General features: G+C 35.0%; 3 protein-coding genes across 6 annotated transcripts; 2 read left to right on the top strand and 1 right to left on the bottom strand.

Annotated features, from left to right (window-relative positions):
* The first annotated feature begins 1,425 nt into the window (after positions 1–1,425).
* On the top strand, positions 1,426–9,006 carry LOC111495577 (putative hydrolase C777.06c). 3 transcript variants are annotated; one of them, XR_002720323.1, is made up of 11 exons: positions 1,426–1,775; positions 2,335–2,470; positions 3,494–3,621; positions 4,322–4,469; positions 4,557–4,662; positions 5,686–5,744; positions 6,389–6,424; positions 6,505–6,614; positions 6,869–6,930; positions 8,478–8,595; positions 8,765–9,006. XR_002720323.1 is itself a non-coding variant. In XM_023145677.1 (10 exons), the coding sequence occupies exons 1-9, from the start codon at positions 1,582–1,584 to the stop codon at positions 6,924–6,926; spliced, it is 975 nt and encodes a 324-aa protein (XP_023001445.1). In that variant the 5' UTR covers positions 1,426–1,581; the 3' UTR covers positions 6,927–6,930; positions 8,478–9,006. The 3 variants fall into 3 exon arrangements, 1 of the variants encoding a protein (XP_023001445.1); XR_002720322.1 differs by having other exon boundaries at positions 8,478–8,660; XM_023145677.1 differs by having other exon boundaries at positions 8,478–9,006.
* Positions 9,007–9,833: 827 nt separating this feature from the next.
* On the top strand, positions 9,834–11,485 carry LOC111495588. 2 transcript variants are annotated; one of them, XM_023145693.1, is made up of 3 exons: positions 9,834–10,251; positions 10,795–10,860; positions 10,939–11,485. In XM_023145693.1, exons 1-3 carry the CDS (start codon positions 10,216–10,218, stop codon positions 11,419–11,421), a joined length of 585 nt encoding a protein of 194 aa, XP_023001461.1. In that variant the 5' UTR covers positions 9,834–10,215; the 3' UTR covers positions 11,422–11,485. The 2 variants fall into 2 exon arrangements, with proteins under 2 accessions (XP_023001461.1, XP_023001460.1); XM_023145692.1 differs by having other exon boundaries at positions 9,835–10,392.
* A 1,574-nt stretch (positions 11,486–13,059) lies between these two features.
* On the bottom strand, positions 13,060–19,439 carry LOC111495541 (auxin response factor 6-like). Its single transcript, XM_023145624.1, has 14 exons — positions 18,257–19,439; positions 17,845–17,957; positions 17,571–17,669; positions 17,433–17,489; positions 17,185–17,340; positions 17,019–17,103; positions 16,811–16,901; positions 15,878–16,042; positions 15,666–15,788; positions 15,427–15,502; positions 15,184–15,328; positions 13,941–15,049; positions 13,653–13,843; positions 13,060–13,532 (listed from the first exon to the last, which is right to left on the bottom strand). The coding sequence occupies exons 1-14, from the start codon at positions 18,297–18,299 to the stop codon at positions 13,334–13,336; spliced, it is 2,652 nt and encodes an 883-aa protein (XP_023001392.1). The 5' UTR covers positions 18,300–19,439; the 3' UTR covers positions 13,060–13,333.
* Between the last annotated feature and the right edge of the window lie 7,363 nt (positions 19,440–26,802).

Raw genomic sequence — 26,802 nt, 5'->3', positions numbered from 1 at the left:
GAAGAGAACCTAAAGATTGGTGGGTTCATGTCACACATGTATGTGCTCCCACATGCATATGATTGATATGACTAAAAGTATATATTAAAAATTCTCTACCATTCTTTTATTTATTATTTTAGTGTCTAATGATATTATTATGTCACATTTTTTTAATATATGTTGTCTAATGCATTGAATAAATGACATTGAGAACAAATACTCACCGACTTTGGACCCGACATATTTTGGACTATATTCTTTCTCTTTTTGTAATGTATTTGTATCTTTACTTTGGATCGATAATATTAAATAATATTAAATTTTATTAATAATTAATAAATCTATTAGAGATATATATTTAACTCGTGAATCTTACTTTGAATACGGTGAAAATTTTCAATTTATTTGATAATGGAGAAGGAATATAAATAGTTTTCTGCTTATTTATTTGTTGTTATTATTATTATTATTATTATTTATTTGATTGAAATAGGTGGCGGGTGGAGACGGAGAGCTTTCTCAGTCTCCACTTTATCCTATAACAGTTCTAAAATATAGATCACATTGAATCTAAAACAGTTTCGTAATAAATTATTTAGATATAATTAAAGTTTCAACAATATTTATTAAAATGGGGCAATTCTTACATTTTTGTTTCAATTCTTTTAATGGGGAAAATTAAATTTAGAAAGAAATAAAAAGGTTAATTTGACATTAAATTGAAATTACAAATACAAAATGTAATAATGGACTTGTAAGCGAGCCCTCTCTCAAGAAGGGATAGGCTTGATTTTGGACCTAAGCCCAATTAAGCTTCATTTTGAGCTTATGCCAATTCTTTTATTTATTTATTTATTTATTTATTTATTTATTTATGTAATAACGTTTCGAAATTAAAGTATTTCACAATAAAAAAATAAAAAAAAAAGATAACCTCGACCTCATCACGTATATTAACATACAACCTTATAACGAAAAATGTTAAATTTGACTAATCTCTCGTGTGGTCAACAAGGCGTGTTGTCTGTGACTACATGTCGGACATCCCGATCATGCTTGTCTACTATGTGTTGTTCATGGCTACATGCCCGTTTTAAACCTCTTTTACTTACTTTCATATTAAATAAACTGTTACTATTATTGTTGTGTCAATACATGAGTGTAACCGGTTACCAAAATCATGTCTACACTCGCTAGGATTAAAATGCTCAAAAAATTTAGTACAAGAGATGTGACTAATTGTCAAATTTTCCTACCCGAGTTATATATTAACAACTAGTTTATAATATTGTTTTCTTTAAATTATTTATAACATATTTCCTTACTCATATTTTTCTCAAACGTGACCCGAGGCTTAAGCAAATGATAAGGGACTAATTTCATTTGGATTCATTCATTTTGCAGCGATTTATTGGAAGGAGTCCGTACCGATGACATTGATAACTGCCAGGACCGTTAACCATTTTCGCGTGCCAAGACGACGGCCCCTATAAATTCCATCTTCCGTTGTCTCAGGAGTCATCGCGCTTTCACGTTCTCTATTCTTCTGGCCCCCGTTTTTCTCCAACCAACGTCAACAACTCAGAATCACCGGGAAAAATGGCGGACCTCGATGTCTCTCAGAATGGAGCTTCTGTCACTGTTGCTAATAATCAATCGGCTTTGATCTTCTTAGGAACTGGTTGTTCCAGCGCCGTCCCCAATGCAATGTGTCTGATCCAGCCCTCTGATCCTCCTTGCTGCATCTGTTCCCAGGCCCTCTCCGTTCCACCTGAGAAAAACCCTAATTACAGGTGATCTGGCTGCGTTTTGCGATCTTTAGTGCAACTGAAGGCTTGTGTATGTCGTCTTAGTATAGGGATAGTTGACTATTCTAGATCGCGCGCCTGCTCCTTTTCGTCTTGGACTTTGTCTGCCCTCTTTGTTTGGCTGCTCTTGAATATGGAATTCTAGGAATGGAGTTTGGTCATGGCATGTTATTCGTGGACTGGTTGATAATTGTCATGATTTTAGATCTGGAGCTAATATTTTCGGAGTTATGGAAAACCTAATGTACCATATGGAAAGCTTACTTGTATGTTCTTGAATCTGGAGCAGCGATTAAGTTAGGTTGAATTGATGTTTTTGAATGTAATGATTTCCGAACTCGTTTTACTGCTTCCACTTTCCCTTTCTGTCTCTACTTATTTTCTTCCAAACATCAGTAAATGAACGGATCAGTGGTACCCTTTTACAATCCTACATTTGTACGTCAAAATTGCTCATATGCAGCACTTTTTGTTTCTCAATACATTGTCCTGGGAAGCATGTGGTCTTAATTCTTTGTTTAATTTATGATGTATTGATTTGCAGGTGCAATACGTCTCTTCTCATTGACTATTGCCAAGTGGATGGCAGCCACCATTATATTTTGATTGATGTAGGGAAAACATTTAGGGAGCAAGTACTACGATGGTTTACTCACCATAGGATTCCTAGAGTGGATTCAGTAAGTTGTCTTTGTGCACTAGTTCTTATATGTCTAAAATCTATTATGACAGAGTGGAATAGCTTTTCTCTGAGATTTGATATTGACAGCCGATAAAAATGTGATCACTATAATGTATGTCTCATTTTAAGAAATTTCATGGCTGAACGCAAGTATAGAACATTACTCTAGATGTCTTTAAAATCGTGGATTTATGCCATAGTGACTACCAACTGAGAATATGAATGTCATATAAAGTTTTCAACATCAAATATTGATTAGGGGGTTATCTCATCAGATTAGTCCGGTCTAGACACACATGGTTATAAGCTTCGTTCCAAAAAGTTTCCACAATTATTATAAGCTTCAAGTATTTTAGTCCTCTGATGGTTGTCTATAATTTTTTTTTAAAATTATTATTATGATGAGTAATGTGAACACTTACTAGTTACTTTTGATCCCGTTAACCCATTCTCTGACTTGGCACTAAATGAATACAAGAAACCCTTAGGCTATTTGCGGCTGTCTAATGCCCAAGGGAATTTCTCTCAAGAGAGCATCACTGAATATATCAGAAGGCGCTTGGTTTCTTTGTCTTGAAAATTTGGGGCTTCCATACTCTACGAGACAAGCAACTTTACGTTAAACACTCTATACCATAATGTCCCCATTTTAATTTAATATTATAGAATTTTCCAAAGCCATGTCTGAAATTAGTTTAACAGCAACTTAGTTAGATGTGCAGTGTGCTTGCATCTCTTTATGTCCTATAGGAAGGGATTCGGCAGTGACAATCTACCATCTCAGTTGTGTTTTTTCTTTATAGGTGATTAGTTTTAAGCGCAAACTTCTTCCATTGTATGGTTATCCATTATACGTATATGAGTGGCTACTCACTGAAAAAGGCAGTCAGTTTATCTTGGTGCCCTTTTTATCTGTATTTACTTGCTTGTATGCTATGAAACAAAATTTGTTATTGTTAAAATTCAAAATGACCATTATAGTTGGAGATGGAGTACTTGAAATAAGATTGTATTTCTTCAGATTATTTTGACTCATGAACATGCTGATGCAATTCTTGGCCTGGATGATGTACGCGCAGTACAACCTTTTAGCCCTGTAAATGATATTGATCCCACACCAATTTACCTCAGTCAGCATTCAATGGAAAGGTTGTTCTAACTGTCCTTGCATTGTTCTAATTTTGTCTCACAAGATATACCCTGATTGCTACACCAAGGATGTGTCTGTTCTTGGAGCATAAACATGTTTGTTACCCTCCGGTGCCCTGATTTAGTCTTGCTTGATGTTCCATGTTTTTGAGATTCTCTGTAATCACTGTTCCATGTAATTATATTGCTCAATTAGTCAGTACAACCTCTCTCTTCCTTCTATCTATCTATATACCTTTATTTTTAGAAGATAAACACATGTTGCCCTCTGAGACTTGATTATAGTCTACTTATGCTTCTTCTCTTCGATATTTTTTGGTGCTCCATTTGATTTATTAAACTCTTTTAGGCAGTATGAACATGATTTGGTTCCAATGTCATGCTTTGTATTTTAACTTTTTCAGAAAAACTGCACCACATTGCTCTGTGTGAATGATGAAGGTTTATTTATATTATTAAGACGTCTGAAATGTAAAAGGAAGTTGAATATTGTTGTTCTTCTTGATTTAACATCTTAGTTATATGTGAGAAGTGAACAACTGCAAGTGCTCGTTTTTTCAATACCTGATTAAGGGATTAGTTAGTGAGAATATACTGGACTGGGACAGCTATGCCAAAACTTTTTTCAATTTGAATTATTACGTGTACCTGAATTTCTATCTAATTTGTAATTTTTTTTAAAAATGGTTTTGTGAATCAGCATTTCAGTGAAGTTTCCTTACCTAGTCCAGAAGAAACTTAAAGAAGGCCAAGAAGTGAGACGAGTGGCACAGCTTGACTGGAAGATAATCGAGGATCACATTGAGAAGCCCTTTGTTGCATCAGGCTTACAATTTACTCCTCTGCCTGTCAGTTTTACATACTTAATTGATACAAGTCTCTTGTTCATTCTTTTTTTTTTCTCTTATATTTAACTTGTAATTTTCTATTTGTAGGTTATGCATGGTGAAGATTATATATGTCTGGGGTTTCTTTTTGGTGAAAAATATAGAGTAGCTTATATTTCTGACGTCTCACGAATTCCTGCAAGTACAGAACATGGTGAGGCATCTAATCTTGATGAACCCTAAGAGTTGGTTATTAGATATAATGGTTCTTGGATTTAACCTAGAGGCTGTGTGTTCAAAATTTTATTTCTTGAGCTTGTTGTCATTGAAGTACTGAATGGTTGTATTTTGTGACACAAGAATGATATTGGTAATTAGGTAGTTAAGAATTTAAGAACATTTAATATGAGAATATTTCCTATTATGTTAGAGATTTCAAGATAAAATACACAAGTTACTCTAAAGCTTTATCAGTTTTTCAATCATTTTCATGATTTTTCAGAATTTTTTATGCTTGGACAAAATTTTTCAGAATTGTTTTCAATGTTTAGCTCTATGTTGCACCTCTGTGGATGCTTTATCATTCTACTCTAGTTCAGAGTCGGTTAATTTGCTCATGCTTCCTCCAATTTTTCATAAAACTAGTTATGACCAAAAGTAAATTTGATGATTTCTTTTTTGGAGTTTATACATGTATAAATAATGAAGTAGAGACTACGTGTTACTTGCATGGACAAGAATAATACACGACGTAATATGTATTAAAATTCTATTAAACATGGCTCAAAGACTAAAATATTCAAAACATTGGCACAAAGACTTGAAAGTTTCAAAAGGTTTGTATTGGGGGCCTAATGCATGACTACTGAGAATCAAGGATCTCATTGTTCTCAAAGGGAAGTGTAGAAATTGTTCTCGTATATTAATTGTCTGAGAAGAAAGTATGTAACTTCTAAGGATAAAAGAAAGTTCTTTTGAATTGTGGGGAAGTTCGGATTGCAAGAAATGGGAGGTTGTTCTAACGTATTGAGGGGTTTCTTTTCTCTTTTTATTTCAATTTTAAAGAGCCTTTTTGAACTCCTCGGGCCTCTGTTTATGTAATTCCTGTTATTCATGACATGATGTTGTTCTAACGTAGAAATTGTTTATGTTTTCACTTTAAAGAAGGTCAAAACTTGTATGGCTGCTATCGTTAAACTTCAAGGCTTTTATTTGATTTTTTATATTGAGTTCCTAGTTATTTCAATAAATGGAGCTGGACAGTTGGATCTTCTTATCTTGGACACGTTGTATAAGGTCAGTAAACATTTAAATAAACTCCTTGCTTTTGATTTCATCATGTATATGTGAAGTGGACTATCTTAAGTTTAAGATTTAGAATCTGGATTTGACATTTTATGGTCTCGACATTCTCCAGTATCCTCTATGACTTGGTTGCCCCACCTACTCGACTTAAGATAGGAATTGATGAAATGTCAAGGCTAGAGCTACCATGTGTAACATCTAGGTCACAAGGGATACAAAGGAATGTCGAGGTTATTATGTACCATATTCATATTTCTAGGACTACAGCAGTTTCATGGAGTGTCTAGAATTCAGATAACGTAATATTTATGCAGTAATAACAAGGAATTCTGAAAATGAACTAGCAAGCAGGAGGTTGGGGTTCTCTTAGCAAGTTCATATAATTAAACAAGATATTTAAACTCCATTTGAAGATTTAATATATTGGGTTATTATTTTTTAACAATCTTTGCTCATCCAAAAATACGAATGCTTCTGCAACTAGATTTTTTTTTTTTTTTTTCAGACGCTTATAATGATTTTTTTTTTAATTTTATTTTTATGACTCAATATTTTTCATTTAAAAATATATAAGAGATTATGTATTTTGGCAAAGAAATCTTATGCCTTATATTGTGGATTTTTGTTGACTGCAGACTGGATCCCATAACACTCACTTTTGCTTCCCACAGGTTTGTTGCTAGTTATTGTGCATTTAAATTTGTTTGTATTCCTTGCTGCACGCTTGATCTACTGACGTGAGCTTTTGCAGACCCTGGATGCTGTGAAGAGGCTAAACCCGAAACAAGCCATGTTAATTGGAATGACGCATGAATTTGATCACCATAAGGACAACGACTTCCTGCTTGACTGGTCCAAAAGGTGACAGAACTAACTCTTGATCTTTGTCATAGTTGATTGCAATTCACGAGCGTCTAGGTATTTGTGAGAACGTGAGATACAGATTTTGTCTGGGAAAGTTAAAACAGAAAAAATAGTTGGGGATTTACTACCATGGCCTAGTAGTCGAATGTATATGAAGTCATATATTCAAATCATAGAGGTATGCTTTAACATCATTTAGCCAAGTATATTCTAATTCAAGATGCCAATTTTTTCATTTTTATTTTATCCAGGGAAGGAATTCCAGTGCAGCTTGCTCAAGACGGGTTAAGAATTCCTGTAGGCCTCTAAACAGGTAATTTATTCCCTTTGAAACTCCCGAGTCTCGTTACAAATCCTTCTTACCTTCTCTTAACCTCCCCACCCCTCACCAAAGAAAGAAAAAAAAAAGAAGAGAAGAACAAGAAGAACAAGAAGATAACAAATAAACTTTGTATTAAACACGCAAAAGCACAAGAAGTTACAGATATTTTCATTTACGCTTGATAAAGAAAGGGGGAGAATAAACACTGAGGTTAAACCAGAGAAGAGAGAACTCTGTCTAGGAGTATGGAAGAAAAAAACATTCTCTACAAGATTTCATTTTCGTCGTCATTCTTTCTTGAAGAAAACACTGTAATCCCTCCATGACACAACTCTTAAAATAGTCGCATTCATACCATTAAACTGAACTATTTTAACATTTTCAAACATAAAATGCCCTCTAAGAATTTGAATGATATTCTCAAGAAGGTTATTCGAGGTCATTCAGGACATCCCTATGAAACAAAACATCCACCAGAAATGGTGCAAGACGGTCCTACTGCTAGGAATCTGAAAAGTAATGAAGGAGGTGCTAGAAAACTGACTTGTTATTTATTTGGGTAAAATACATCTTTTTGTCCATGAGTTCGAGGATAGGTTCCTATTTGGTCCTAAGTTTCAACAACTGATAGTCCTTGGACCATTAGTTGACTAACAGAGATTATTTGGCCCATGTGAACTTGCTGGCTAGGTTTTTATTTTAGCTTGTGGCTTTTCTCTCTTTCCCTCTCTCTCTTTTTCACTAACCTTCTTCCACCACCGTTCTGCCAAGTTCATGAAGAAGACCCATGAAGAAATTCATCTTCTCTCTTATTTCGCCCACTGGAATCAGAGCTCATTACGAGCATTGCAATGGATAAAATCTTCAAAAGTTAAAATCCAAATACCTTTCAACTCCGAAGGAAAATCTGTACCCAACCCCACCCCCTATCATAATATTATTCAAATCTAGATCCTAGAAAACTCTAAAAAAACGAACCAAATCCAAGTTCTTCTTTTTCTTCTTCTTCATGCACTCGGCAAAATGGTGGGCTCACCAAGAAAAAAGTAGAAAAGAGGAAGAAGGGAAGTGGAAAAAATAGAGAGGTTTTTTTTAACAAAAGAATCTAATCAGTGCCAAATCATTTTTCTGTTCTTCAACTAAAGAATTATTTTTTAAATGTTAGGGACTAAATTGTCGGGTTTAGAAACTTAGAGACCAAATAGAAGTCTATTATCAAACTTTAGGACCAAAAGTATATTTTATCCTACTTATTTTTTTAATACAATATTCTAACATCACAGTTTGAAACATAAATCATGTTGTGTTGCATGTCAATTGATAAGATGAGTATTTATACACAATAAACACTCCATTATTGTTCTAAATTGGTGCTCGTGCACTCGAAAGCATCTTGCTGTCTTCGATGAAAGTTGAATTTCTAATTCCAAAATAAATTTTCTTAAAAAAATATTTCTGACTTGCATGTACGGTTTAAAGCTTACCATAGTTGAAGCATTGGTTTCCAATGTTACAAATACTTGAATACTTATATGCAGGCTGTACGGACCATGAGTCGGTACCTGATTGATATACATCCCATGTGTTTTGGGAGGATACAATTCATTCTTTTTGAAACTATACCGGAAACGTTTGACAGCCATAGCTGTGTCTTAGGTAAAGCAAATTTTACAGTTTGGTATTGAGAGTGATGGAATTAGAATGGCAAGGCGATCAAGAAGGTTATTATTTCATTACTTCAATGATCATATTATTTTGGGCGTTATCAGCTAGCCAGCATAAGGTGATCTATATGCTTTTTTTTTTTTGTTTCTTTTTGTTGAAGTTCGTTGAAGTGGGAATCCAGCAGCTCGTTGTGGATTTAGAATTGTAAACTTTCAATAAATTGAAAAGCTGTACAAGTTTTAGAGGCAACGTATCTAGCTTTAAAGGCAGTTTCTTCCATGCCTTGATTGTTCTTTGTGTTAAGAAATTGACTTCCTTTGATCTTGTGAAAAGATTCTGAGTTTTGAACGCAAGAGACAGGAAACACGATCCGTATTACTCAATTCACTTAGCTGTGAGAAATTCAAAACTTTTTTCTGAAATCCCTATAATTTTCCTTGGGAGCGAGGGAAATTTGAAAAAATGATTGAATGAGACTCTTATGTAGTCGCTTGTAGTCGCTTGATATGAGATCTCACATCGGCTGGAGAGGAGAATGAAACATTTTATTAAAAGGGTGTGGAAATCTTTCTCTACCAGATACGTTTTAAAACTGTGAGGCTGACGATGATATGCAATGGGCAAAAGTGGATAATATCTACTAGCAGTGGGTTTGAAGTTGTTACAAATGGTACCAAAGTCAAACACTAGGTAGTGTGCTAGAGATGACGTTGATCTCAAAGGGGGTGGATTGTGAGATCCCACATCAATTGGAGAATGGGAACAAAACATTCCTTACAATGGTGTGGAAACCTCTCTCTAGTAAACACATTTTAAAAACTGTGAGGCTGCTAAAGCAGACAATATCTTCTAGCAATGAACTTGGGCTGTTAAAAATAGTATCATGGCCAGACACGATACCGGCCCTCAAGGAGTTGGATTGTGAGATACTAAATTGGTTGGAGAGGAGAACGAAACATTGTCTATAAGGGTGTAGAAATCTCTCTTGTAAATGGTGGGTTTGGGCGTTAGACACTTTATGAGTCTATATGTTATTTTATAGTCTTTTTTTTTTTTCTTTTTCATATATCCAACCGTACAAAACTGTCCACCATATTATAGCAGACTCGTACTATAATTTCTGGTACACCTCCGATTTAAAAATTTGTAATTTAATTGAAATATGCAGATTCTTAAAATAGTGGTAACTGAAAGAAGCAAAACTAGATTTTTCTAATTGTAATGAATGGGTTCTCAGTTTCAAAACGTTGAAACTTGATTTTAAAAACAAACAACCGGACCAATACGTGCACGTCGAGATTGAATTAAAATAAAGAGTGGATCATAATTGAAGGCAATGTGAAAGGAACAAGCAACCCATTTGACTGGAATTTCAAGGCGTAGAATAACGCAATTTCCACCACCATTTCAAGCCCAAATGTTGAACTTCCGACACCCATTTCCAGAACATAGGTAAACAAATTCCAAGCACCTAGCAATGTCTTCACTGACCTGAGAGCTAAGCTTTGTCAAAACCCATTTTGTAAGTGGCTTTGGTTCCATTGAATTCTCTTAAAAAGGTGTCACTTGGAAGCTCAGAAAGCATCAAGGGAACAGCAGAGGAGAAGAGAGATGGAGGAGTGGTGTGTGGGTTTTAATGACAGAGAAGTGAGTATATGCTTCGTTGTATTCAAGCCATTGGTATTTGTTGTGGATCATTTCGTTGAAGCTCTGAAACAATTCTCTTTCTCCACCACAAATCTTGGTTGCATTCAGAGTTCTGTCCTCAAGAGCATCCATGGAAACATGGTCTTTACTTTCCCTTTCTTTTATTGTTTACCGCTTGAATTGGATATTGTTCTTTTTAGATTTTCCCTTCCCGAACTTTCCTTAAATATTTTAAAACATATCTGCTAGAAAGAAATTTTTACTCTTAAAAAGAATGTTTTGTTCCTCTCTCGGGAGATCGCACAATCCAATTGACCTGGGATTTTCTTTTAGATTTGGATCAGTTTTTGCTTTCTATTTCTCGAGTTGAGCATAAGAATTTGAACTTTTAATCTCTCGCGGGATAAATATATACATATATAGAAGCTAGTCAACGAAATCGATTGAGATGAATAATCAAAGATCTTGTTACGTATACATATAAAAACACGTATACATAACATTTATATCTTTAAAAATAACATTTGATTTTACATATTTCAGATCATATGGTGTGGAATTTGGGCAAAAAGATCAATTGAAAACACAGAATTATTATCAGAAGCAATCGTAAGTTGCAATACACATCTGTTTTCATTCATGGGTTTGTTCTTATTTCAGCTGTTAATCAGTATTCATGTTCTTCAGCTCAAGAACTTGACAAAAGTATCAGGCATGGCAACCATAATTGATATCAGCTTCTTCGAAGCCTATGGGGGAGACTCCATGGATGGATCCTGCGTTGCAAGGTTCTCAAAAAACAGAGTAATATCAATGATTTCAGTGGCTGCAAAGTCCGGCGGCGACATGAACGATCTGTCCTACGCTTGCTTGGCTATATTCAAGTCCAGATTTCAGAAGATTGAAGGAGTGATATCTGGGATTTGCTTGAAATCACAGAATAGGTCCACTGTTATGTCACTTTATGTCTGGAACTCCCCCTTTTATTGTTACTCATGGATCTTGAACTCCGATCATTTGAACTCCATGATGCCTTATCTCGATCGTTTTTCTCTTTGTATTAAATATGATGTGTTTCAAGTGGTGAATGTAATGGATGCAAATGTGGCTGATTTTCTTGATTTGGATCATCATGAAGAGGGGAAAAGAGCAAACGTTGCGGTGAAATAGTAGGTTTTTTTGTGGTCGGTGTTCGTTGTACATAGGTTAATAGTACGATATTGTCTAATTTGAATATAAAATCTCATGGTTTTGCTTTTGGTTTGGAGTTTTTAGAAACCACGACCTCCAGAATGGTATGATATTGTCCACTTTTTATTATAAGTTATCGTGGTTTATTCAAAAGATTTCTTACCAGTGGTTTATTCTCATAGTAATTAATCAATATAGGACTAGTCTTTCCAATAATGATGAACGTGAAAGGGGTGTGGTAGGTTGGGAGAGAACAATTATGAAGCAAACCCCACAAGCCTTTTCTTTTTGGAGATGGTGCCCTACATTGTCACCATTCCATTCATGTTTTTTTCCTTCTAATGGGAAAAAAAGTGTCACTTTTGCTCAGCATGCATCCAAATTACACAACCTTTTATACACAATTTGGCCATCCCGAAGTCCCACCATGTGCATGTGTCACTCTTTTGCTTCACTGACGCTCGTTTCTCTCTCCAATTGATGTGAGATGTCATAATTCACCTCCCTTCAGGGCCCAACATTTTCGCTCGCACACTGCCCAATGTCTGGCTCTGTAACATTTGTAACAACTCAAGCCCATCACTAGTAGATATTGTACTCTGTGAGCTTTCCCTTTCGAGCTTCCTCTGACATTTTTTAGTTTAAGAAAGAATTTCTAACATTAAAGTGAGATGAAACATAACTAGAAAGTCCTCAATATGGATGCTATCTCTTTCAACCAACATGTTTATCAACTGCAGTAGTAGCTTTCAACTTAAAACCACTGCTGAGACAAAGTGCAGAGGCTGTCTGGGAATCAGGAATTTACAAAAGCATCAGACCAAGAGATTAAGAAACAGTGTGGGCCTGGGACCTATCTTAAAGCTTATCAACAAAACTGCATTTAAAACAATGCTCTCAGGGAAAGGGACCATGGTGATGGAATCTAAGAGGTAAATCTTATTTGGATTTCAACTTTCACTTTCATTTTGATGCAGACATCTCCTTTCAATGCCCTTTTACCACTATGCATAAAGTACTGTTACTTTTGTTTGATTCCTCTCCTCCTCGTTGCCTCGTTTCCTCATCGTCCTTTTGAGTTTTCCTTTTCGAGTTTCTCCTCAAAGCTTTAAAATGCGTCTGCTAGGAAGAGATTTCCACACCCTTATAAATAATATTTCGTTCCCCTCTCCAACTAATGTGAGATCTCACAAGGGAGCCCAGCATCCTCGTTGACACTCATTCCCCTCTACAATCGATGTGGGATCTTACAATCCTCCACATTTAGAGCCTCACTGGCACACCGTCCGGTGTCTGGCTCATACCATTTATAACAGCTCAAACTCACCTCTAGCAAATACTGTCCTCTTAGGACTTTCCTTCAAGGTTTTAAAACACGTTTGCTAGGGAGATTTCCACATCCTTATAAAGAATGCTTATTTCCCCTCTCTAACCGACGTGGGATCTCACAATCTCATTTATGCACTTGTGCACTTCTTTCCCCTCTCCAATCGTCGTGGGATCTCACAATCTTACTCATGCATCCATGCATACACTTTCATTTGGATTTCAACAAATCTTGAAGCTCAAAAAACCACTAAGTGATGGTTCAACTGATAGCATTCCTTTAGTGAAGAGTTTCTCAAAACAACATGAAATGTGAAATCTCTTACTTATACAATTTGAGTCATTACAAACGAAACTCAAGTCTTGTTGGAATGAAATATGGATGTCCTAATACTAGTGTATAGTCAATATAAGATAGTACAGAACTGAAAAAGGAAAATGTATAATTACAGTACTAGCTCATATGCATCAAACTAGATTTCTGTAGCTTCTTCCACAACCTCATATGAAGAATTTAAAGAAACTGCTAAAATTAAAGGAGAGAGATTGTAACCAGGTAAGTCATTCAGTAGTCGAGAGGCCCAACAGAGGTTATCCCTGAAACTAAATTTCTCGAGTCCTGTCGGCTACCGTAGTCGTCACAGGTACTGTTTGAGAGCCTCTGAATTGGCACAGAGTTCAGAAATTCTAAACCTCGTTTGCCCATTTCATGAACTTCTTCTGGTGAAAGTATTTTGATATACCACACACTGCTTACAAACTCCCTGATATGCATAAAAGAATTCATGGTTCATAAAGATGCCCCACATTACTGACTAAAAGCAACAACAAATAAACCAAATACTAATGATGGAAGTTATGGAGAAGGGGCAAGCAACACTTACGGCCACGGGCCATCACCAAGGAGAAGAACGTCGTTCTCCCGGTCAACGAATACAAGCTGCCAGCCTGATCTCAAAGGATCCTCCAACTCGCCTTCTAGGCCAAACATGCAAGCAAGCTCGCTGCGTAGCTCAGGATAGCTGTTGAATTTGGTTATATCTAACGACCTACTGTAGGTCCCTGACTTGTGAACCTGTACATAAAATGTGTGGCCAGATGGATTCAGCATATACTAACAAGGCCACATTATAGTACCATGTAAACAAGTATGTAAACTAATGTTGTATCACCTTGACAAAGGTTCCATTGGGTGGATGGTTTACTTGGCCCACATTTTCATGAGACTGCAGGAAACCCGACTCGTCGATGCAATTTGAGGATGTCATGGTTGGATTCACAGAAAAATCGGTACCAGCAGTGCTCATATAATTGGAAGAAAAAGGTGGAGTTGCAGAAACACTGTCATTGCCGACTCCCCTAAGGTGTGACGCCCCATTCTGCATTAGAAGGGATGAAGACTCTATATTCACACCAAATAAAACATGGTTTTGTGGATCAGAACCGTCGTCTCGGTCATCACTAGAACACTCCCTTCCAGGGAAGGGTGGCAATGCCACTGTATTCTGAGGAATACTACTCTGTGATGTTCCCAAAATTTCCCCTTGAGGCAGAAAATATTGAGAAGCTCCAGTAGTGAGAGGGTCAATAGCAGCTCTCTTTGCTGGCCAGCCAGCTGAAGGAATTATTGAATTTGCTCTTTGAAGGTTAAGCAGCTGAGACGATTCGTCTTGAACGGATGACGACCCCGCAAGGCTATGCAATGGGGAAACAGTAGTAGTTACGGGGTTACAATTGGAGTCGGAAAAACTCGGTTGTTGGCAAAGGGAAGGGATGGTTTGCAGGGACGGCAACTGGGATTGAGAACATGAAGCAAACTGAGATATAGCCGCCGGTATCGTACAAGGAATCTGCTGATGATCGAGTTGCGGTGGCTGTGGCTGCCTTGGTTGCTGTTGTTGATTATTGAATTGCTGGGGCTGCAATTGTGGCTGAAGATGATGCTGTTGGTTTTCTTGAATGGATTGTAGAAACGCCTGCTGGGGTTGAGACTGATGCATCATCTGAGGCTGCATTAAGGAAGAAGACTGACAAGGAAGGGCTTGGGACTGCTGGAATTGCAGAACAGATGCAGGTGCTATTTTCGAATAATCGATTGCTCTCATCTCCTGAAGAGCTGCAGTAGCCATGGCTTGGTACATGTCAGGTTGCATTGCCATCATGGATGTATCAAGCCTTGGTTGCATCCACGGTGAGACCCCGTTTCCCTGAAAGTTTAGACAATTATCTCCCCGTAGCCACATGAACGGAGAATTCATTCCGAGGTCGCTATCCTTGATGCCTAAGAGAGAAACATATAGAGGAGTTAACATGAGTATGGATTTCATTGTCTATATCAAAATACCAGGAAGAGCAGAAAGTAAAATGCAGTCATGTTGACACATCGTTGATGCAGGAGTGATGGTGCTAACTTACCGAAAGAAGGCAGTCCCGTTGGCCATGGTCGCTTCAGCCGAAGTGGAAATGGAGATGGATACATTGGAAATGTTGTCAGTGGTTCAATTTCCCACAAGGACACTCTTGGCTGCCGCTCTCCTGCTGTTGATTCGTCCCAGCCAACCTGCATCGGTCAGCTTATTAAAGCGAAGTTCGTGATTTATAGAACGAAAACTTGAAAACTGGTTGAGACCACATCAGATCGAAACTGTGCTTACTAACCTTGACCGAGCGCCAATGTGAGTTTTGCCATCTTACAGGATCCAAGTCACTAATGCCAGTGATTGTGCCCATGTAGCTGTATACACCAAAGAAATATTACGAAAATATGAATACGCATCGAATCCCAGTTATAGAAACGTCGGTACTCAACTAAAGAAGCTGAAAGCAAACTGCAGCGAAACTAAAATGCAGCTAGAAAGATACACATAAAGGATATAGATCTAACATTCCGAACCTACCGACGAACACTTGATTCTTCCGTTTCAAACAGCATCCTAAAGCGCATACCAACAGAAACACGAGTATGGTAGACAGCCTTCACGTATTTAGTCAGTGGTATGACAAACTCTGAAGGGCTAGCTCTGATAAGAAATCCAACTTTTAGTGTAAGAACATGTAGACTAAAAAAAATGTAATAGATCAAGAACTCCTATTCAAAGAAACTTCAGACCTTGGGTTAAAAAATATGGTAAATCGACTGTTGGTAGCAGCTGCATGAGCTGCTGCAGCAAGAAGCCCTAAATGCATACTATCACTTGACAAAACAGATGAAGGCATCACGGTTTGCGGTCGACTTGCACGCCTGATTCCGAGGAGTAATTGATTCTTCTCATTCCTGAAGAAAATAAGGTCAGCATTGCATAGATAATGATTAAATAGCAGATAGCATAAGAAAGCTTTGGTTGATTGACATTAAATGATTAGTTGATATTTCAATGCGAAGCAAGTCCGTTGTTAAGGTGAGGACGAACAAGAATTGTAACAGCACAAGCCCACCACAACTAGATATTGTCCTCTTTGGACTTTCCTTTCCAGGCTCCCCCTCCAGGTTTTAAAACGTGTCTGCTAGAGAGAGGGTTCACACCCTTATAAGAAATGTTTTGTTCCTCTCTCCAACTCATGTGAGATCTCACAATTCACCCTCTTGGGGGCTAGTGTTCTCGTTGACACATCGTCTGGCGTCTGGCTCTGATACTATTTGTAACGGCCCAAGCCCACCACTAGCCGATATTGTCCTATTTGGGCTTTCTCTTTCTGGCTTATATACTGACAATCCGTTCATCCTCTTAATTAGCAAAGCTATGACACCATTCGGTGTCTGGCTCTGATACCATTTGTAATAGTCCAAGCCCACTGTTAGCAGATTGTCTTTTTTGGGCTATCCATTTCAGGCTTCCCGCGCGTGTTAGGAAGAGGTTTCCAGACCCTTATAAGGAATGTTTTGTTCCCCTCTCCAATAATGCAATTGGATCACAAACAATGAACCAGGAAGAAATGTACATGATCAATGATCTCACCACACTCCAACCAAAAAGTTTAAGCAATCATGCAATAAAAAACCAAGAGAAAGAACTAAAAAAATGAGTTAACACTGCATGCATACCAGATAAAAAGAACAGCATCACCAGCAACAAGTCTTTTAGCACTCACGAACACACTCCATCCAGTTGTTAAAAGGTGTCTTTTAGGCTGGCCTGCAACAAAGATATCAAGAATGTCGAGGCGATTAAGGTAAAACATGGAAGCCAGCTCTCTATTTCTCCAAGCCCAACTTCATATATATTAGAAGCAAAGAAGAAATGAATACCCACCACGAAATATATGTCTAAATTTCCATTCATTATCATGTAAGTCCCTCGCTATCAGCTCTTGAGCTGGGGGCTGCATGGAGAAGTCCTGCATTTCACCAATATCATCAGAAGAAATCATGGACTATGATTTGCAACGACCACTGCAAGCCTTTTAAAGTGTCCTTACCAAAGGGGGGAATACTTTCTCGGCAGCACGACGAGGAACAGAAAAACCGCCATGTGTGCTCGTATCACTGGCTGTCAAAGTTTTGCAAAAGTAATTCGTTGGCTGCCTACTTGGAGACCCCAACTCAGCTGGAAGGTAGGCTTCTTTCAATTCTTGCTGCATAACAAAGTAATAATAATCCATACTAAAAATCAAAACTGTGAGGCCAAGTAATCATATCAAATGCCAGAAATGAGGAAGTATCCTACAGCACTCAAGGGTTGCAGAGTCATCTGTGCATATACTTCATCTGTCTCAGCATCTGCCTGAAGTTCAAACGCTCATAAGTTAAAATGAAGCATGACCTATAATAACCAGACCCAGAAGAACCAAATATCAAGCCTTACATGCATTGTCAGGTTATGAAGCTGACAGATGAGTTGTGGCGGTAAACTCGGGTAATTCGGGATCTGGGCATCGACCTCTTTGTTGGTAGATGCAGCAACCTACATAGAAAACAAGTGAGTATAAGCTTAAAAACATTAAAAATGAAGAATTTGTCAATGAACAACAATCAAATGCATAGTTAATTGTCTTATGTCAAAGCCCAGATGAGATATCATAACAATCTCCAGAAGATAGCAAGCAAAACAGATTGATACCATGGAGGAGTTTGGTTACCTGCTCACTATGACCTTGAGGGAAGTAAACAACGCGAGTGCCAACAGCCGGCAGAGAAACAAGAGGACCCGCGCACGCATGCCAAAGCTCGGAATTCAGGACCCTTCTCTCGCCTGCAAAATTGATGTCAATTTCATAAAAAAGGCCAATGCTTCCAATTGGGAAATCCCATGGCTGGACCACTCAATTGGAGAGAGAGAAGAGAAAAGAGAATGAAAATATTAAACAAGCCTCCAAAGGGCAGGAAAATGACATAAATCTAGCATGATGCTGCAAAATCCAAGGTCAAAAAACGAGTATAAAATGAAAGTCTCCGCAGTTAGTCCAAAAAGGAAGAATGAAAACGTTAAGGGTATGAATCGATGAGGAGTTGCAGACAAAATTCAGGGAAAGCAGTTCGAAGTATGCGTACCTTCCGGCGGCTGAGGACTAAAACCAGCCGCAGAGAGCCTCATTCCCGAAGAAACTACTCAATTCAAAGCTTAAATGGAAGAGATAAATAAAGAGCTAATGCGGTTTCCAAGAACACATCCGCAACCCAGAAGACTCAAACTAAAGCGCCATTGCAATTCTAAGCTAACAAGCTGCAAATTGTACAGTAACAGAAACTTGGTGGCTACTCTAGAATCCTCAACCGAAGCCGGTTTCGCAACAGAACAAAGTGGATTTGGGCCTCATCCGAAGCTTCAAATCAGCGCCAACGCTCCCCCCAAGATTTCACCGATCTTTAATTTACAATTAGAAGAAAAACCCAGCAGATTGAGCTTCACAAAACCCAAGTCCAGGCCCAGAGATTACAGATTCTCAAAGGGTTCTCGAACTGGGATTACTACAGAGTTAAAGATCCAGAAACGCCAAGGAACCACTAGATCTTCAGGTAAGAACATGAAAGCTTGCGATATTTAGTAAAAGGGGAAAAAACCCAGATCTCAAAGAAGAAGAACACCGAAGAATAGCAACCCTCCCACCCACCATGTTCATTTCTGATATTAACAAGAACCCATAAAGCACTAGGTGATTAGTGGGTTCTACACAAAGGGGGATGAGGATATAGTAAGAGAAACGAAAACCCACCAAAACAAAAACAACAAAATATGAAATAACATCAAAGCAAGTTCCTCTGGTCGGGGGTTTCTCGGCTCTGTTCTGGATAATGGAAATAGAAGGGGTAATGGGTTGAATAATGGTGGTGTGAGTACTAAAACAAATATTTCAGGCTGAGCTATGCTAAACTATGCTAAGCTAAGCTCTCTCCTAGAACCACTGTTGCTTTACCATTCTCCCAAGCTCTCTCTCACTCTGTCTCTGACTCCTCTGTTTTCTGCTCTGCTCCAAATGTTTCCTTTATTTAATTTTTTTCTTTTTTTATTTTCCTGCTTTATGGGTCAGGACGCTTTGCTCCAATCAATCAACGCACAACCGCCATTATTTTTTGCTGTCTTTTTCATCTGAGGGAGAAGAAAAAGTAGAAAGGGCACTGTAGAGCGAGCTAGAGAGAGAGAGAAAGGGTTTTATTCGGATGAGAGAGAAAGTGTCAGAATTTTAATGGCGAGGACGATGAGAACAAAAGGAAGGCGAGAGTGATAACAAGGATTTCTGAATTCTTTCTGCAATACCCTCCTCCCTTTATTTTCTAAATTTCCACCTTTTTATTTTTATATAATTTTATTTTTTAATTAAATTCTCAGTAAATGAATCTTAATCACACCCGTGTCCTAACGATGAGATAATTAAAAAATGAAAATTTTCTACTTCTACCAATAAGATGCATTAATTTGTGTTTTCGAATATATCAAAAGTCGAATCAAGATTTCTAATCTCGATCAAAATCTTGAATATGAAACTTTATATAAGACTACTGTCATCATCGTCTAATAATTATTGAGTTGGTTTGACCTATCCTTCTAAGTCAAACCACTCAAATACATTCATTTTTATTTTTATTTTTTCGTAAAGATTTTAATTTTATTCCATTGATGGTATTAAAAACAAGTTATAATTAAAATAATATATTATATTTAATATAAATATGAATAATTTATTTTCAAATCGAGTATAAAATTCATATATTTAACTCACAAGAAGAGTAATATTTTGTTAAAAATAGGTACATATTAAAATTAGAATTAAAATATTCAAAATAAATGAATTGGACTGGAGAGTGAAGTAAAGTACTAAAATAGCCCTCATAATTAAAATAAAAAAAATAAAATAGTAATTAATGTGGATGATATAATTAGGATGGTGTACTATCTACACTATACATAGTAACGAGTAACTACAGTGAGAGCCGTGCTTGCAACTTGCTTCTCCCCTTTGTCCCCACCACTTTTCCACTTTTACCCCTCTATTTTTTTTAATTTTATTTTGAGAAATCCACTATTTAATTTTTTAAAAATTAAATCCCAAAAAGTAGTCAAAAGATCGACCTCATATATAATTCAACCAATTATATATTACTATTAAATTTTTTGAAAATTGAAAATTCGAGCGTGTTTATAAGTTAATATTTTTGTAGTTTGATCAACCTGACCAACTTGAAAATGTCAGTGGATGTCGAATAGAATCTAAAGTTGTCAACTTGAGAGCAATGTAGTTTAGCGGGTTAAATTATGTGGTTGGACCATTGGTCAAATTTGTGAAATGCAGCGATGTATGCGGGAGGGCCTATCGAGTTATTATTGGTAAGCGATTGGGTGCGTGTGGTGTCTACCTCATACAAATCTTACTCTATCTATGTTAATAGGGTCAATGGACCATACAATGACATAACATTTTAATAATTAATTCTTCTTCAATTTTCTCCCTTCCTCCTTTCATTCCCACCAATCACAAATTTTCTTTATAAATGTGTCATTATTTTGTTACCTAATATTTGGAAATATGTGGAGTGGTATCTTTCTTTTTTTTTTTTTCTTAAAAAAAAAAAGAATATAGTAAAAACTAGAATTAAAATATATATATATAAATTTAAATTTTTAAAAAACAAAAATAAAATTCAATTTTATATTTAATTGATCATTAATATATTGCAAATAACTTCTATTATATTTTTTAAAATAATTTTTTTTTGTTTAATTTCTTTTTTATTTGTAAACTATTATGGAAATAACAATTTAGTAAAATTTAAACCAACCGAGACTAAATTGTTATTTTGACAAAATTTTAAAAATTAGAAGTATTTTTAATTTTGTTAGTCAAAAATAATAAAAACATGTTAAATTAATAAAAAAAAATCGGTCTAAAATATATCTCTAAATAAAAATAATCTTAAATTTTCAAAAGTTTGATTAATACTCTTAATTTAAAAAAAGAAAATTAACTTTTTAAAAATCTTACGAACTTTCAAAAATAATATTAAAATTTTTTTGAAATAATCTATGAGTTATTGATAAACCCTTATTGTTCGTATGTTAACAATAAAAAAAAAAAAATTAAAAAAATTATCTTAAAAATAAAGAGAGTTAATATTACTTTTAAGATGTCAGAGTACTAATATTACTTTTTTAAAAGTTAGAAAGATATTAATGAAATTTTTTAAATTTTAAAGAGTATTTTTGAAATGAACTAATGATTTATATCTAAAACTAACTATAAGAGTATTTTTTAAACTGTTTTTAAAGTTAAATGGTCGTTATCGTAATATTTTACAGTTTAGAGATATTTTTTAGAAAAATACTACTTTTGTTAATATATTAAAACGGAGTGAATGAGTAATAAAAATGATAGGGAGGACAATGGGGGACCCAAAAGAGTTATGATGGGACCCGAGGCTGAGTGACGCACTATTGCTTTTTGAATGGGTCGTTCTTCCGGTGTTGAGTGTGGTAGCATTTGCTCCCACGCCTCTAATCACACTCGCTTTGAACATGAATTTCGACCTAATTTAATCGATGGTTATATATCGCTGGGATGAAAATGTTAAAAGTTTGAATATTAAAAAAAAATAAACCCAAAAACTATACTAATAAATTGTAAATTTGTTGTTTTTTTTAAGGTCGATTGTTCAAAATATATAGGGTTTGACTTGGTCAATGATGAGTTAGGGTTAGATTAAAAAAATCAAATTAAATTAATAATGATTTATATAATAACACAATATTTATTTGTGAAAAAAATAACATCAATGGATTTTTTTATAAAACAATTATTATATATAAATTCTACCCTTTTCCAAATATTTTTAATTATATTTACATAAGTGATTTTTTTTTTTTTTTTGTTTATTTTTACGTTTCATAACAAAATTCTATTACAACCAGAATCACAACTCGTCAAATATATGTAAAAATATTAATAAAAATGTCAACAAAAATGTAATATACCAAATTTAAGACGCTAAAATTTAAATTTAGTTCATAATTAATCGGCATAAATTAAGACGGTATTGAATGAAATAGAGATATTATAAATTTATTTCCCAACTTGTGTTTGAGATGAATGTATATTGATAGGGTTGGAAAAAGTGGGCTTCATATCAAAAGCTTTCATTGATTACACCCATGTGGATTGGGATAGGAACCAAAGATGGCCTTGATATCTTAAAGCATGAGAATTGGAAACAAAATTGCCCTGCCTCATGTTCTTCTATTTTCTTTTTCTTCAACTAAACCTTTCACTTTCCATTCACAAATTATGTTCGATACAAATTTCAAAGTTTAGGGACTTATAAATTTTGAAATTTAGGGGTTATTTGACATAAATAAATCCAACATTGATATCACTACTATCATCAAGAATTTGGGTTGAGCATTGAGGACGCCATCTTCAAAGGTGAAGGCTTACGTCTAAGAGTCAAACGGTAACAACCTAAGCCCACCACAAGCTGATATTATTCGTATCACCGTTAGTCTCACTGTTTTAAAATGCGTCAACTATGGAGAGGTTTCCACATCCTTATAAAGATGTTTCGTTCCCTTCTCCAACCGATGTGGGATCTCACAATCCAACTCTCTTGGGGGCTTAGTGTCCTTGCTAGCACACAGCCCGGTGTCTAGCTCTAATACCATTTGTAACAGTCCAACCTCACCGCTAGTAGATATTATTTGCTTTGGTTTATTACGTATCACCGCCAGCCTCACAGTTTTAAAATGCGTTTGCTAGGTTGAAGTTTCTCCACTCTTATAAGGAATATTTCGTTCCTCTCTCCATCCAACGTGAGATCTCACACAAACCCATCGACTTCCATACGAGTAGTGAGAAGCTTTCTTAGACGAATCATACTAGGCTTTTCGCGTGGAACGAAGAATCAAGATAGCTTTGCTGCAAATAAGTAACCGACAATTTTTGAACAACAAAAGAAATTATTCGACTATAGATATTTTGAACGTAAAAATGAAAGATCGAAGCATAGAATTAAGAAAGGGGTAATTGGGAAAAAGATTTAACATGAGATTTAGGGTTATGGACCCCTTTGGATAAAGTATGGTATTAAATGAGGAAATATGTCACCACTTATAGCTGGGTTCCATGCATTTTGATACCTCTTATCTTAGTGGGCCCTCAATATTTTAATTTCCCAACATTCACCTCCTTCTCTTCATTTCAACTTTGAGTAAATTCCATTTTCCAACTCAAAACTTTTCGCATCTAATTCATTTATATTTAAAAGAATGAAATTTAGAGATCTCAAACGTTTTGAGTTGGTAAGATTGGAACGGTTCAGTCTCGAGTGAAGAAAATATAAGGGATCCTTTTGATGTTGAGCACACTACTCTCGAGCTAAGTCACAACGACCCCTTACTCTAATAAAGCGAGTGAAAGAGACGTTGACAAGGGAATGCAAGCCTCAAGAACTTAACACCGATCATGGCATGCATTGTAAATATTGCTCAAAATGGTTGCCTCAAATTATTGAGAGAGAGGTGACGGTGGGTGGAAATTGAAAAGATAAGGATATTTATTTATTTTCAAAAGAAATAGAAGACGAAAATATTGTTTCATGAACCAGAATTGGGCACGTGGGGACTCTGTCTCAAACGACGAATGGAGAATGGGGAATGGGGGAGGGAGTGAGGAACATTTTTCAGTTAGGTAAATGGAGTCGAGGACAGGATTATATTATCATCTTCGTCTCCACCTCGCCCCGTTCAACGCACATTAATATATAATGCTTTTTAATTTTGAGATTTTAATAGTATGTAGAATTTTTTTTTAATTGTTAAATTATAATTTAAGAGGTTAAAAAAATAGTAATAAATTATAATTTAAGATGTATTGAAATTAGCAATAAAATTAAAGGTTTAAAAATATAAAAACTAAAATTAAATTAGATTAAAAAAAAATTAAAAAGCGGAGGTCAAAAAAGAACAGCGTGGAGGGTTTAGATTTGCGGGTCCCACGAAATTTGTTCACTAGATTTCATCGCTCCTCCTTTTTTGACGGAGCCGAGAGTGACTTTCAAGAAAATGACTTTTTTTTTTCTTTAATTAATTAATTTATTTATTTATTTATTTTTTAAAATATTGATATTAATGGATCATTTTTGTTAAATGTATAAAATATCATAATAAATTTAATAATATTTCATAAACAAATATAATACCATCAAAATATTGAATAAAATTTCTAAAAATTAAAAATTTAATAATATTCTTTTATCTTTGTTCTCTTCTTACATTCAAAATTTCTTTCTAACGGACGTGTTTCAAAATTATGGAACTGACAATGATATGTAATGGATTAGTAAACAATATCTACTAGTAGTAAGTTAGAGTTGTTAGATACGGTAAAATAGTTAAATAGATGTTTGATATTTATTATTTATATAATTTATAACGGTAAAAAGAAAGGCAATAATGTAAAGAACAATGGTTTTGGAAAGTTTTGAGGAATATTAAACATGAATCATGAGGGGTTGGAGTTTGTTTTTGATGTTTTATTATTATTTTTTTTTATACATTTAAAAATGTAATTATGATGTTTCAATTACAAACAAAAGGATTGAAACTCTCTACAAGACAAAAAGTTGCATATTCAACATGTGAGAGAGAGAAACCTCGAATTCTCCAAATAATAATAATAATATTTGTTTAAACTTAATAAATTTTTAAATCGGTCCATTGGAATATAATTCAATTAATTAAGACAAATACTGTTGGTCGGTAGATCCTGAAAATTGTAATTTAATTTTTTTTAACAAACTAATACGTAATATTAGAGTTGTCTACGAAGCGGGGTCATTGTTGGAAAATAAACTTCTCAGTTGTACCTCTTAAATAAACGTCTCTATTTAATACTATTTAGACAAAAGGAATGATTAAATGCTCCCTAAACATGAACAAGTGATTAATTTAGATTAATTAAGTGGTAATTTAGAGAGAGAAAGAGAGAGGAGAGAGAGAGGGTTAAGTGGTGGAGCCGTAATGAAGGAAGAAGAAAAGAAGAGAAATGTGTTAAGTGGGTCATTAATGATGATAATTAGTCAAACATTCTCAAAACCATGCCATGCTGGAAAAAACATCAACAAAAAACATATCAATTACCCTTTGACTTTGACTTTGACTTTGACCTTTTTTTAATAAATTAAATCATTTTTTTCCTCTTTTTTTCCCATCAAAAACAAAAACAAAAACAAAACAGTGTGTTGGGTGACAAGATGAAGTTTTATTAGAATTATTATTATTTATATTTTTTTTTTTGGTTTAATGTGAATTTTTTGCCCACCATTTTTTAATCATTTTTGTATCATGTTCCTAAATCTCAGTGTAAAAAGAGGGCTTCAAATTCCTAAAATTAATTTTTAAGAGAATTTATTAATCTGGGTGGTCGGTGAAGCACCACTCTAGGTTGTCTGTGAGTAAATCAAGAGTGGGTATTTGACCGATTATACCTGAATCTAGAGAAATATTTAATCTAGGTAGAGATCGTCCTAATTTCGATGATGCATGATCAAGGGTGTTTTGGATATTCGGCACCTGAGTGTCCCGTTTCTAAGGGTAAATACTATCCTAACAAACCAACAACAGTTTTTTTTCAACATATTTGTCCTTACTCATATGCATTCTAGAAAAAATTTCAAAAGGTCATCTAACATAGACTTGTTTTTGCTTCAAGCAAAAACACGTCTAACTTTAGAGTTCCAATGATTGGGTCACCGAAAAGAAATGTGCATATTATTCGTATATGAAGTAATTTTTCAAATGTTGTAAGCTGTTCTTAACTACTCTATTATCAAAATCACTCTCATGTTTTGTTCTTAACGAATCTATGACTTCTCGACCAAGTTTAGATAGAAAAATTAGTAAGAAAGTTATTGAAATTAGGAGGATTATTATAATGATTACACATGTTTTGTTTTGAATTAATGATGGTTTAATTATGAATCATGTTTACATAGTATATATGTTTGTTTTCAAGGGTTCAAATTAATAATAGCAAATTAAGTTTATGGTGTGAATAAAAATTGATTAAATTAAAAAGATTAGATTAATTATTTAAGGTCCAAGTAAGAATCTAATTAACAACTACTTAATGGAGGACCCACTTTGAAATACACATCATTAGGTCTCTTAAAGCATTGCTTAATTAAAACTATTTTGCTAATCTTAGGTACTAATCTATTCATTTAAACCCAACTTTGGACATTATTAATTAACTTTAATTTACACCAACCCCACTTTAATTATATACACCACTATATCATACTTCATTTTTTTCTTTTTTTTATTCCTTGTACTCACCTTTTTATTTTTTATTTTTAGTATTTAAAAGTGAAATTCACGTATTTTAGAACGGAAGTCTATCAGTTAGCCCAATGAAACTTCTTACCCTCGGGATGGAAGTAAAGAAAATTACAAAATACGGTTAGAAAAAAAACAAAAAATAAATATATAAGCTAAATACAAAAAGATATAAGATGAGATTCGACCCCTCCTACATATTTAATACTTTCTGCCACAAAAAAATTAAGAATATCCACAGCATTGTCGATAAAAAAAAAAAAAAAAAAAAAAAAAA

Source organism: Cucurbita maxima, unplaced genomic scaffold, assembly GCF_002738345.1.
Source record: "Cucurbita maxima cultivar Rimu unplaced genomic scaffold, Cmax_1.0 Cma_Scf00021, whole genome shotgun sequence".
NCBI classification, from domain to species: Eukaryota; Viridiplantae; Streptophyta; class Magnoliopsida; order Cucurbitales; family Cucurbitaceae; genus Cucurbita; species Cucurbita maxima.
Note: the sequence above shows the minus strand (reverse complement) of the source record. Positions and strands in the feature narration are given on the sequence as shown.

Coding starts and splice junctions, on each gene's coding strand:
- LOC111495577 (XM_023145677.1), top strand. CDS start 1,582: ATGGCGGACCTCGATGTCTCTCAGAATGGAGCTTCTGTCACTGTTGCT. Junction 2,471..3,493: donor GGATTCCTAGAGTGGATTCA/GTAAGTTGTCTT, acceptor GTATTTCTTCAG/ATTATTTTGACTCATGAACA. Junction 6,425..6,504: donor CTCACTTTTGCTTCCCACAG/GTTTGTTGCTAG, acceptor GAGCTTTTGCAG/ACCCTGGATGCTGTGAAGAG.
- LOC111495588 (XM_023145692.1), top strand. CDS start 10,216: ATGGAGGAGTGGTGTGTGGGTTTTAATGACAGAGAAGTGAGTATATGC. Junction 10,393..10,794: donor AGAGCATCCATGGAAACATG/GTCTTTACTTTC, acceptor TACATATTTCAG/ATCATATGGTGTGGAATTTG. Junction 10,861..10,938: donor AATTATTATCAGAAGCAATC/GTAAGTTGCAAT, acceptor CATGTTCTTCAG/CTCAAGAACTTGACAAAAGT.
- LOC111495541 (XM_023145624.1), bottom strand. CDS start 18,299: ATGAGGCTCTCTGCGGCTGGTTTTAGTCCTCAGCCGCCGGAAG. Junction 16,043..16,810: donor GATGCTGTTCTTTTTATCTG/GTATGCATGCAG, acceptor TATTTTCTTCAG/GAATGAGAAGAATCAATTAC. Junction 15,789..15,877: donor ACCATATTTTTTAACCCAAG/GTCTGAAGTTTC, acceptor ATTTCTTATCAG/AGCTAGCCCTTCAGAGTTTG.